Genomic DNA, 13,252 nt, shown 5'->3' on the forward strand with positions numbered 1-13,252 from the left:
ACAACACAAAATAATATAAATAATATAAACATGTAATATAAATAATAATTTATATAAATACATATATCTATGTATATATATCGACATAAATAAATAACCATGGGTTTTAAGCCCAAATAGTCCATCAAAACCTTCTCCAATACCCCAAGGCCTATATACTTTGGCCCAAAACCATTCAACCCAAATCCTTTACTAATTAAACAATTAAAACAAGTAACTAAATAATTAAATAAATAATTAGACAAAATAATAGCATATACACATCACAAAAAATTTAACAATTAAGTACCACTAATAATTAAACAATTCAAATAAATAAAATAACAAACAATTAAATAGACAATTAGCCAAATAATCCAATTAAATGCAATTAAATTAAATAAATTAAATGCTTTGTAAGGTATTACACCTAGGTAAATGCTCCATTATAATTGGACTTACAAAACTCACCAATCTCACAACAAATGCTCTCAAGCACTCAACATATCCATAACACCTCATGTTTGGACTCAAGACTCGCTAAGCTCACTACAAGAACCGTGGCGACCTTGTGGGCGTGTGTGTATGAGTATGTGCAGGTGGCACTAATAGCTACCATACTGGGCGAGCTATAGGTGTCCATTCCCACATCGCCTGGGTGTAGAGGGAGCAAATGCTATACGTAAATTTAACACCCTTCTATCACACAACACATTTTAAAGTCGTGATGGCCATGAACCTACTAGAACTCAGAGTTATGCGTGCTTAACTTGGAGTAGTACTAGGATGGGTGACCCCCTACTTAACCTGGAGTAGTACCAGGATGGGTGACCCCCTTGGAAGTCTCTAGTCCAAGGGAGCCAAAAGTGGACAATATTCTATCTGGATAGGGTGTGGGTTATTACAAATGGTATCAGAGCTTAACCCAGCTAGAAGTGTGGCCAACGAGGATGTTGGTCCCTAAAGGGGGTGATTGTGGCAATCTTGTAGGCGAGTGTGTATGAGCGTGTGCAGGTGACACCAGTAGCTACCATACTGGGCGAGTTATAGGTGCCTAATACCACATCGCCTGGGTGTGGAGGGGGCAAGTGTTATATGTAGATTTAATACCCTTCTATGACACAATGCATTTTAAAACCATGAACCTATCAGAACTTTGGAGTTTAGCGTGCTTATCCTGTAGTAATACCGGGATGGGTGACTCTTTGGGAAGTCTCTAGTCCGGGGGAGCCAAAAACGAACTATATTGTGTCTAGATAGGGTAGGGATTGTTATAAGAACACTCAAACACTCCCTCTATCCATGACAGCCGTTGCTTGGACTATATACACTCACAAAACAAGTAAAATATATAATAAAGGTTTTCAAGCACTTATAATAAGAATTACAAATCAATTAACATGAGAAGCAAAATGGAGCAAGACTCACTGCACTTGCAATTTTACCAATTTGAGGTTTTAGGGATAGGATCGTGAAGAAGCTTTAGATATGACCTTGAAAGCTCATGACAAGAAGTTACAAAATTGATAGCAACTATTTCAATACCTGTACACTAGCACACCAAGGTTCAGTCTTGGAGTTTGACATTCGAAGCTTGATATAAATTGGAGAGGATATTCAAAATTTGTTTAAATTAATAATAAGCTCATAAGACCAAAAGAACTCATACTTATCAACTTGGGATTGTGACTAAGATAATAAACGATGACTTATTGATCTGGATTTGTTTGGCTCACAATTTCTTCAACCTTTTGAAACCATAAGGATTTTTTACTTCTGTCGTTGTAAATTGAAAGCTCACACAAATATATAAAAAAAACTACAATAAAGGCTCAGGAGAAACTGAAGACCCTCATAAACGCTACTTTTAACCATTTTAGGCTCTTTCTCAGATTTTCAATATTCAGCTCCACGCCTTTCTTTTTTTATTCTCTTGAGACCATGATGAACTCTGAAATTTTAGATCTAAGAACATAAAAGCTCACAGAGTTACCAACGCGCAAGTGGCCTAGCGGTATCAGTCTCTTACTTTCCAAAGGGAGGTCAGAGGTTCAAGTTTCAGAAGAGACAAGTGTGTGTGAGTTCCAAAAAAAAAAAATGCTCACAGAGTTCTAATACTCATTTCTACACTTAGAGAATGAGCTTTAGACCATTTTTGTTTCTACAACATGCAATATAGGCCAAAGAGATTATACAGGATAAGAATGACAACTACACAATCACCTTTACAAAACATATTCTGACTGTTGCTCAATGCCCCCTTTTGTTCCTTTTAAGATAAAGTAAGGCTACCATTTTGAATTTAAGTAACGGCACCAGAGCTAAGGAGGTAAAAGATATACTCTTAGCAAGGAATATTCTAGAGAATGTTTGGCTGGCTAAACACGTGAATGGCACATGATATACTTGCATAATTACATAACTACCCTTTAAGGGACTGTTAATGCATATCTATAAATAAGCATGGTAATCAATATTTGAGCTATAGTTGACTCTATCATGGGAACAGTCGACTGTTTCAAATGTAACCATACATAGTGAAACCATTTGCTCCATTTGAAATAAGTTGCTGAGAATGCGCCACATCAATTAAAAAAATTGGGTAACTAATTTTTTACCACCCATTTAAATATTGTATTTCATATATATATAAACTTTAAATATTATTTCTAAAATACGTTTTCTCTCTCTAATAGTTACGACTGTCTTCCTTTCTCTCCTTTAAAAGGGAAGAAAGAAATAGTACCAATGGCGGTCTGAGGCGAAGAAGAAGAAGTGAAGAACGATGGTGAGGCGAAGAAGGAGGAACGACGATCTGAGGTGAAGAAGAAGAAGTGAAGATCGAAGGTCCGAAGTGAAGAAGTAGAAGGGAAAAAGGAAGGATTGAGGCAAAGAAGAAAGAAAGAAGGAAGGTGGTTAGGATTTGAATTTTGAATAAATGAAGATGAAGAAAAAAGGAAGGGAAAACGAAGAAGAAGGGAAGAAAGTCTGAAGCTAGGTTGGAAAAGTTGGGATAAGTTGGGATGCACCTTAGGAAAATGTTAGAATTCATCGTAGGAAAATGTTGAGATGCACTAGAACGACGGTAAGGCGAAGAAGAAGAAGTGAAGAACGGCGGTCTAAGGCAACGAAGAAGAAGGAAATAATACCATTTTAAATGGTACACCACTTTAGGAAAATGTTGGGTTTCACATTAGGAAAATGTTGGGATTCACCTTAGCAAAATGTTGAGATTCACCTTAGGAAATTGTTGGAATGCACTTTACAAATAAGTTGGGATGTTTGTACGAAAATGTTGGGATGTACTTTAGGGAAATGTTGTGATGCACCACTTTACAAATACCTTAGGATATATGTTATAAAAATGTTGGGAAATTGTTGTGCTGTAGCAAATAAGGATAATTTGGGATACAGGTATAATTTTCAGATTTTATTGTCAAGGAAATCCTCTTATTTCCATAAGAATGGCAGAAACAAAGAAATCCTCTTATTTTCAGATTTTATTGTAAAAAGGTGGTATATTTAATATTGTGTGACGTTGTTAGATGACTCCTATAAATTCACAAAATTAGGCGAATTGCATAAAACCCCTTCACTTGGTTAGCGTATTTTGGGCAATAAACCAAAAAATAAACCCCCTCGGTTAGTTGAGGGGGATTTTTTTGCAAATTTTTTTAAAGGGTGTCTACTGCAAAATGTTATAGGTGAAGGGGGTTAAATGCAATTTACCCTTTAAATTACCACTTGACCGCTATTTGGAGGAAAATGCTACATTTGTTGAAAGTTTAGAAAAGAAATGGTACAACATCCAAAATAACCTGAAAAGAAGATAAAGGCAAGTTAAATAAAATAATGATTATAATAATACTTTATATGATTAAATTTACACATTAAGACATTTTAAATTATAATACAACTAATCACAAGAATTAGAATCAAAAGATGAATAAAATGGAGGGCAAATTGCATAAAACCCCCTCCACTTTTAATTTTTGGCACAATACTCCTTACAAAAAAGTAATAATGTAAAATCCCTTAAACTATCCAATTGTTGCGACCTCCCCCTCCCCTCACCCCCCACCTCAGCAAAATGGAGGTTTTCAGTTTCATTAGTATAACATAATTCTAACGGCTAACTGAGATTAGGGGGCTTGTTGCAACAATTGGATAGTGTAGGAAAATTAGGTAATATATTTTTTTGTCGAGGGTTACTGCACCAAAAATTGAAAGTAGATGGGGATTTTATATTATTTACTCTACATAGAAGTGAAGTTTGATGCGTTGCATTTGAAATTTGTTTTGAGGAAGCAAGGATATGTGAGATGTGTACTCTTTGAGACATTGCTGATACTTTTGTTATCTTTTTGTTTCGCTTCTCTAAATAGCCCTTAACCCCATTGTATGTCATCCCTTCTGCCTCACCTGTGGGAGATTCATCATTATTTCCTCACCACTGAGTTGGATACATCATTGTCATCATGAACTGCATTGAGATCACAACTACCATTCACATTTCTTGCTTTTATCATTCTAACTTTATGTATAGTAAATTTTAGATTTGCAAATACAACATAACTTGTCTCATTATCAACAACACTTAAACTCATAACAGTAAAAACTTTGTGCATGAGCTTGTTAAAGCATATTGTTTTTATGATGTTACTGTATTTTGCAATGATTTACCATAATTATCAGTAGTATTCCCTTCTTACACCTTTTGTTCATCTCTTTAGTCATTTATCACTAGAAATTTTGCCGTGGCATGAAGATTCAACATCCTTAAACTATGGTGGTACAACTAACCCAAAAACTCATACATTTGACAACTACAATGAGTAGTGTGATTAGTATAATGAAACTCAACAATGTGTGCGTTCCCGTTTGCAACCTATCCTTCTTAATGTATATATGAAAAATATCTCACTAGAACCAATATTAACATCTTCATTTACGGCTTTTAAGAATTCCTTTTGAAGCATCCTAAAATTTGTGTGTATAAACTTAGGTTGCATGCATTAAAAAAATAGGGTAAAGTGCAAAAAAAACCCCTGGACTATACTCTCTCTCCCTAAAAACCCCCCTGAACAATTTTTTGAACAATTAACCCCCTGAACTATTTTGTTTTTTGCAAAAATGACCCACTTGTAGCCTTCCGGCCATTTGTTACCGTTAAATATGCATATGTTGCTGACATGACATGCCAAAAATATGAAAATGATGAAATTGCCCTTATCAGTATTATAATATATTATGCTTGGATTTATCCCCAATTCAGACTTCTGTTTGGCATTTGGAACCCTAAAGCTTTTGTATTGCAAATCGGTTTCTCTCGCTCTATGTATAAAGTGGTTCGATTTTGATTATCTGCAAGGTGGTGAAAATTCACAAAGCAAAGTAGTGTAAGTTACCCACAAACTCTAGTTTTGAATCTGAATATAGGTGAAATTTCTTCGATTTAAAGTGATAGAAACGAAGGTGGTGTTGAGCAGTGTTTAAGCTTTCTTGATCTATCCTCCTTTGTGTAGTTTTCACTTTATAGGTGGAATGTGTTCAATATACAGTGAGAAATGAAAGAGTTGTTTACCTTTGTTCAAGCTTTCTTAATCTCACCTTTCCGTACTGGTTTGGTATAAGCTCTGTTACGTTGTTGAGGTATGTTACAAATTTATGTTCTCTTTACAGGTTTTGTTCTCTTTCTGTTTGAATATTTTTGTGTACAGGTTTTCTTCCTCTTGTGTAAGATGACTTCAATGTCCGACCCATCCACGTCTGCAAATCGAAGGGTTTTGTACAATATGAAATGCAAATGTGGAAGAAAGGCTGCTGTATTCATTTCAGATTCTGAGACTAATCCGGGGAGGATATATTACAAATGTGCAAATGGAGTTTGCGGACTATGGGAACGGTCTAATCCATAAGCATCACAAGCAGGGCCACTATTAGAAGAAGGACCACCACCACCACCACAAACAACACCACCACCACCACCACCACAAGCAATAGTTGTAGGAACGGGACTACCGATAATCAATGTAGTTGCTTCATTACTATTTATTGGGAGCATTTTGTTTTTCTTGGTATCTGTTGTGGTGTTGATTATTGCGGTGATGCTAAAGAGGTGAGGTTCTGTCTACAATCAATATGCCAGAGATTGTTTTGGTTTTCTTGGAGGAGTTGATGTTTGGTATGGTGCTTGGTGCTTTTGGAGTTGATGTATAGGGTGTAGTAGTATGTGTTCGGGCTAACTCATGTATGAGGGAAAGTAGCAAATTTGATGTTGTATTATTGACCATGTAGTAATAGAAGTTGGTTTTGTTCCTACAATTGTGTTTTAGTGTGTGCATTGTGTTGTTTCAGTTCAGAAGCTCTAAATACATCATGATTTGCAAAATCATCCTGCAAATTGGTCATATATTCCATCATCAATAATAGTACACAGAAGATACTAATAAAGTCATTAAAAGATTGCATATAAATGTTGCATACATAGAGGTTGCATACATAGTCATTAAAAGGTGCCTCCTGAGCACACTAAGTCATTGAAAGGTGCATCCTGAGCACAGTTACATTACAATACCAAAATATGAAGACTAAATTAATTTGTAGAACCAAAATGCCCTAAGACTGCATCACAACAATTGTAAAAGAACCTTTTAGCCAAAAAAATGCTTGATAGCCTTAAGATAACAAGCCACAGCAACCTAAATACTGCATGTTCTTGACACCAACCAAAATACTATAGCATAGCAACCTAAATACTTCATCATATCAACCTAAATACTGGATGACAGCAACCAAAATACTGCATCATAGCAACCAAAATACTGTAGCAAAGCAACCAAAATGCTTCATCATAGCAACCTAAATACTGGATGACTGTAACCAAAATACTGCATTATAGCAACCAAAATATTGCATCACAACATCAAAAACCCTTGACACCCAACAACTTCCTATTCACCAACAAGCATACTCACTTCCCTTATCATTCATCAATGACCTGCTATTATGAAACAAGTGTCATACTTGGAAAATAGACACTAACATAGTCAGTCATTATACATAATAAGATAGTTAGTCAGTATACTTGGATGATGATGCTTGTGTGTCAACCAATTAAGAAAATGGAATGTTGTGAACCTGTAATGTTTAATAAGAGTTTAAATTAGTATTAATGCCAAGTATTAACACCTTTGACAATAATAATTTAATTCATTTACCTCTTGAGATTGTCTAGCTTCCACTGAAGGCCCACCCCATAGCTGCACTGTATGCCCACCACCACCACCTCTTGCCTGAACTGAACCACTTCTTGGCTGCCTTGAAGTACCACCTCTTGTCTGCCTTGAAGCACCACCTCTTGCATACATTGAAGCACTACCCCTTGCTTGCACTGATTCTTGTGACTCACCATATTGAGAAAATGCAATGTTTGTAACCTGTAAATACAAAATGAGTTAGCACACATAATAATTTATTTTTTTATATATTTTTTTATAAGTAGCACATATAATAAATTACATCTAAAAATTAACTTAGCTACATCTTAACAATATTTACCTCTTCATACTGAGTTGGCTGCAATCAATGTGTATCTGAACCACCCCTTGCACCCCTTCTACCAACCCTTCCACTTCTTCTACCATAAACAGTTCCTCTATTAGTTAATGGTGGTCTTCCTCCCCTTTTTGGTGGAAGTTGCTCAACCACTATTGGCTCATTTACTTTGCATGTTCTTGTATTGTGGCCATACTCATTGCATTTTGAACATTTCAAAGCTTCCATTGACCTAGTCAGTTTGGTTGAAGTACTTGCCTCATCATTCTTTTTGTTCCTTGCCTTTTTAGGTCTACCAGTTGGTTTCCTATAGGTTGGAGGTTCCAAAGGGTCAGTAGGTTCTGAATTTAAGAGTCTTCTCATAGGAATGGGATGTATCAAATCTACATACGCCTTCAAATAAGTCTCCCTGTGATAGTATGGATCAACATATATCTCAACAACTTCTCTTCTTACAAACGTGCATGCAATAGCATGATTGCAAGGGATGCCACTAACTTCCCATACCTTACAAGTGCATGTGTTATTCCCAATGTCCACTGCATCACTAACTCCTCTGCATTCCACCTCATATTTATGGTAACCAGCATAGCGTACCTTACAAAACCTTGCACATCTTTTCCTTTTATTTATTTCTTTTTGAATTTCTGGACATAATAACCCAACCTTTGAATTCATGAAATCTCTCTTATTTTGGAATCTCATCATGAGATGCTTTCGAATCCATTCCAACATGTAGAGTATAGGTTTGTCTCTTGCAGGAAGAATCACTGCATTCCAAGACTCACACATGTTGTTTATCACCAAAGGGCATTTACAATGAAAACCAAAACTAGACCTTGTCCATACCCTTGGTGGCACTCTATTTAACCATTGATAAGCTTCTTCATTCATCTCTCTGATCTTATTCATATGAAACTGAAAATCCACTTCTGTATATGATTGTGCTGCTTCCCATATCTCATTTTTCAATACTTGTCCCTTATATTTGAGCTTGAAATTTTCATAGAGGTGTCTCACACAAATCCTATGTTCAGCCCCATATAAGATGGTGTCAAAACTATCTACCAGCCCCTGAAAAAAAAAAAAAAAAAAAAAAAAAAAAAAATTAACTTCAGTAAGTAATGTAAAGTGATATTGGAAAAAAAAAAAAAAAAAAAAAAAATTGAAGTAACCTACCTCCTAAGTGTACAAAAATTTAAGTCACTTCAAAGTGTAAGTAATGTAAACTGGTATTGAAAAAAATTAAAGTAACTTCAAACTGTAAGTAATGTAAATTGATATTGAAAAAAAAAAAATTCAAGTAACCTCAAAGAATAACTTAAAAAAATTTCGAACTGTAATTTAAAAAAATTGAAGTACCACACAACTTACTTTTTTTCTGTCTGACATGAAAACGATGTCAAAATGAGGTCCCACAGCTTCCATTAGCTCTGTCATAAACCATGCCCAAGAGTCTTTCGTTTCAGCTTCTACAACTGCAAATGCAACAGGGAACATTTGATCATTTCCATCACAAGCTATAGCAGACAATAGGTGACCACCAAAAGATCGTTTTAAAAAGCACCCATCAACTCCAAGGAATGGTCTACAACCATCTCTAAATCCCTTCTTCATTGCAGCATAACAAATGAAGATCCTTTGGAAAGTTTTTATCTCATTATCATATGACATGGGATCAACACCTATTGTTGCACGACTTCCAGGATTGGTTCTTTGAATCAATGCACAGTAATCCCTCAACTTGGAATATTGTTCAGCTTCATTACCCTCAATAATGCTTAATGCCCTTTTCTTTGCCCTGCGTGCCTTATGTTTGGAGACATCAATGTCATAATCAGCTGCAATAGTTCTCTTTAGAGACTTATACCCCATGTTTGGATTTAATCTCACTTGCTCCAAGTACTTATTTGCTAGACTTCACAAGCAATTGTTATGTTCCAGGCTCAATGTTTTGATTATGAAACAATTCTCATTACTTGGTTTACTAGCATGTACCCTTCAGCCACAACCATTCTTGCACACTGCTGAGACTCTATCACCATCATTTCTACTGAACCTAAAATCCAACTTTTCCTTAAGTACATGGTCCTTAAGTGCAAGCCTAAAATCTGCAGCTGATGCAAACCTTATGCCAATTTGTAGAGGTATTTTTCCCAGATCCCTTGAAGGCAAAAATTCCCAACTATTAGGGATGGAATGAATAACATTGTCAATCTCATCATCTGAACCAGGTAAGCTTCTCAACTCATCAGTTGGAGCATATACAGACTCCACTTCAGCAAAATCCATATATGCTTCATCAATGTCATCATCATCACTTGCAGCTTCAAAAGGCATGTCAATCTCTGAATCAATAATTATTGCATCTACATGGCTGTTATTGTTTTCTTCAAGATGTTCTACATAGATCTCTTTTCCCATTAACTGTGGTGCAACAATGTACATATTGATTTCATTGACTTCTTTATATGCCTCATGAGATTCAAACATCTTCAACACTTCAACATCAGACCTTAGTTCTTTCAATTCTTCAGCATTAGGCATTTTGTAATAAGCCTTAGTAATCTTCCCATACCCAAGTTGGTCTGCCATATCTTGCACCTCAATGCAAGACATTTTGTCTGGATCTACATTGTCAAAATAAGATATCTTCCCTCTTATATAAGCCATATGGGGTGTTTTCTCAAACACACCCCCATGGTTTAACCTAATGCAATATAATATACCCATCTACAAAAAAATTATTTACTTAGTAATATTTAAGTCAATTATGTTGCAATTATAATGGTAATGTCAATAGGAAGTATGCACAGTCATAATCAATAAAAAAAAGTTTCACACTTTTCATGCTTCATTATAAAGTAAGAGAGATAATTTTAGCAGAAAAACCTGTACCAAACAAAGGACACTTTTCTACAAAATACAAAAAGGGCTAGTCAACATATTCAATACAAAAGGGACCACTCAACAACCAGTCTAAAAGGAATATAAATACACTAACGGTTGGATATTTGAAAAAGAATAAAGGACCACAACAATTGCATCAAGGGAATCTAACATAAGAATTTCTACAAAATAATCAATACAAAAGGGGTTAGTCAACATATCCAATACAAAAGGGACCACTCAACAACCACTCTAAAAGGAATATACATACACTAACAATTTCTACACATAACTGAACCTTGGTTGGATATTTGAAAAAGAATAAAGGACCACAAACAATTGCATCAAGGGAATCTAACATAAGAAGACACACATTGTTATCACACCCCTAACATAAACTTCATTATAGTTACAAACAAACAAATGGTACTCTTCAATATCACATAAAATCTGAAAAGCATATATGAGATCCACGTATAAAAGTTCTCTGACCAACATATAAAAGCTATAAAATCTGTCACTACCGAACATTATCACAGACAAAGCAAAAAACAAACTCAGAATAATATATATATATATCAGCTACAGAAGTACACATAGACACACATTGAAGGTAACAAACTACCATTACAGACCAACAAGGTTTATACAGTGTAATATTATTGATTTAAGACCAAAATCAAACCTAATATTAAGGCATCAACACCAAAATCAAACCCAATCTAACCCAATATTAAGGCGTAAAGATCAAATCAGAACCAATATTAAAGAATAAAGACCAAAATTAAACTCAAAATTAACGAATAAAGACCAAAATAAAACCCAATTTTTAAAGATTAAAAACCAAAATCAATTATTAAGTTCATAAGTATTTACCCCTTGCGCCAGATAGCTAAACGACTGGGTATTACAGCTACAAAAGGACTATTTCAAAGTCGTCTTCAGTGCACTAGAATACAAGATGTATGGATCTTAAAGTGTTAAAGTGTAAGGTCTGTTTCAGAGTTGTACAAGAGCTGTTTGTTTCCCGCTGTATACAGACATTGTTTGGCGCTAAAATGAGTGGTGGTTGGGTGATGATAAGTGATAAGATGATAAGGTTGCATTGTGTTGTCAGCTTCTGATTGGTTCTTTAGATTTTTTTGACACATAGACAACATAATACAAAATCTAAACCAAACGACACCGTAACACTAAAGGGTAGTTTGGTAATCTCATTTTTTCGGCACCGAAAATGGTACTGTTGTCCTCATATGCAACTTTTAAATAGTTCAGGGGGGCATTTGTTAAATCAGGGGGGTTTTTTGCAATTGCCTGATAGTTCGGGGGGGTTTTTTGCACTTTACCCTTAAAAATACCATTATTAGGTATTGGCATGTGAGATTTACCTCTAGCACATGAAAAATCATCATTCAGTTAAGCTTCACGGATTCATCTTGCAATTTCCTCATAATGTTGCACCAATTTAGCAAGAGTCATGGTTTTATGAGAAACTTGTTAGAAAAATATTATTTGTACTCTTGTTTCTTTGTGTTTACTTAATATTGCTAGAGAATGTATTGTGGCTAAAATTTTGGCACCACTTCTCACATAGGTCATATAATTTGGTCAACCGATTGTCAACATTCACTCGTCCTCCGTTTCACAACCATGTAATAGTTTTGTAAACTTTTCTCTAAATCCCAGATATGTAAAAAAAAGGTGAAAATATTATGAGTTACAGTGTTTGAGATATACAAAGTACGTAAAGCGATTCCGCTTGCTACATCTTGATAAGTGAAGTTTGTTTGGGGTGCCTTTTTCCCCATTGCCTCAAAAAATTCTTCAAACAAATAAACAAAAGAGGTTGTGGTCTCATTTTGTAAAAATACACAATCAAAGAGTATATTATTCCAATGATGGTTTCCTCCAACAGAGGGCGCACAAATTATGTTGTACCTTTTTGTGCGATAAGAAATGTCAAATATGATGACATCTCCAAAACATTGATAATCTAACTTGGAGAAACAATCTCTTTAGAAAAAGTTGATCATTCGATTTTGAAAATCCACTTATTGTAACGAACAATGGGTTTTTAGCTTGCTTACACTTAAAATAATTGATAAGACTTTAGATATCGCCTGCTTCTATTGCCTTTGACATTTGGGATTGTAAAAAATTGTGACAATTCCATTTTATAAACCCAAAATTTTGAACTCCACCATCTTTGAATAAATACAAGTATGCCTTAGTTGCTCTTATGCCAACTTTGGCTATGAAACTAATAACACATGCACTAGTATCAATTATCTTTCTGCCTGATCGTAACAAATTCCTTTGCTCAGGCTTTACGAGTAAATGATTATATTCAATAATGAATTGCATTATTTTTCACACACTATTTTTCACTTTGAAAACAACAACAGCATTGCAACTAATTATAGTAAATAAATTTTGAATTTCTTTTTCTTGAAAAGGGCACCATCTTCTTTAAATCCCTTGCATTAACATAAAAATGAATGTCAACGCTATTCACTTGTGCCTTCATGTCATTGATAGTTGTTATCTTTCGAATAGTGAAACCTTTATTTATGACATAAATATTATATAGATCATATACTTATTCTTCACTATAAACTAATATTCCAATTTTTTGAAATGTAGTATAAGGGTAATCATCATCATCATCAACTACAATTATATTTTCATCGTTATCAATTGTGATATCAACATATTTAATAAAAAAGGCATAATTTTTATCAACATATTTGCTATTCATGTCATCAATTGTCATTGTTAAAAATAAAAAGATCTTTAGAAAATAAGCTAAGAGCTTTATTACTGAACT

At 34.7% G+C, this 13,252-nt stretch overlaps 1 protein-coding gene across 1 annotated transcript; it reads right to left on the bottom strand.

Annotated features, from left to right (window-relative positions):
* Positions 1–7,095: 7,095 nt before the first annotated feature.
* On the bottom strand, positions 7,096–9,411 carry LOC132309316 (uncharacterized). The gene is made up of 4 exons (XM_059807631.1): positions 8,911–9,411; positions 7,606–8,610; positions 7,200–7,418; positions 7,096–7,119 (listed from the first exon to the last, which is right to left on the bottom strand). Exons 1-4 carry the CDS (start codon positions 9,409–9,411, stop codon positions 7,096–7,098), a joined length of 1,749 nt encoding a protein of 582 aa, XP_059663614.1.
* Between the last annotated feature and the right edge of the window lie 3,841 nt (positions 9,412–13,252).

The sequence above is a fragment of the Cornus florida genome, unplaced genomic scaffold (assembly GCF_030987335.1).
Source record: "Cornus florida cultivar Cherokee Brave unplaced genomic scaffold, ASM3098733v1 CherokeeBrave_3.0.0_Hap2_Chr05, whole genome shotgun sequence".
NCBI classification, from domain to species: Eukaryota; Viridiplantae; Streptophyta; class Magnoliopsida; order Cornales; family Cornaceae; genus Cornus; species Cornus florida.

Excerpts from the sequence above, each read along its gene's own strand:
- LOC132309316 (XM_059807631.1), bottom strand. The coding sequence starts at position 9,411 with ATGGGGTATAAGTCTCTAAAGAGAACTATTGCAGCTGATTATGACATT. Across the intron at positions 7,419-7,605 it reads ATGGTAGAAGAAGTGGAAGG|GTTACAAACATTGCATTTTC; the intron begins GTTGGTAGAAGG and ends TTGTATTTACAG. Across the intron at positions 7,120-7,199 it reads AAGCTAGACAATCTCAAGAG|GTTCACAACATTCCATTTTC; the intron begins GTAAATGAATTA and ends TAAACATTACAG.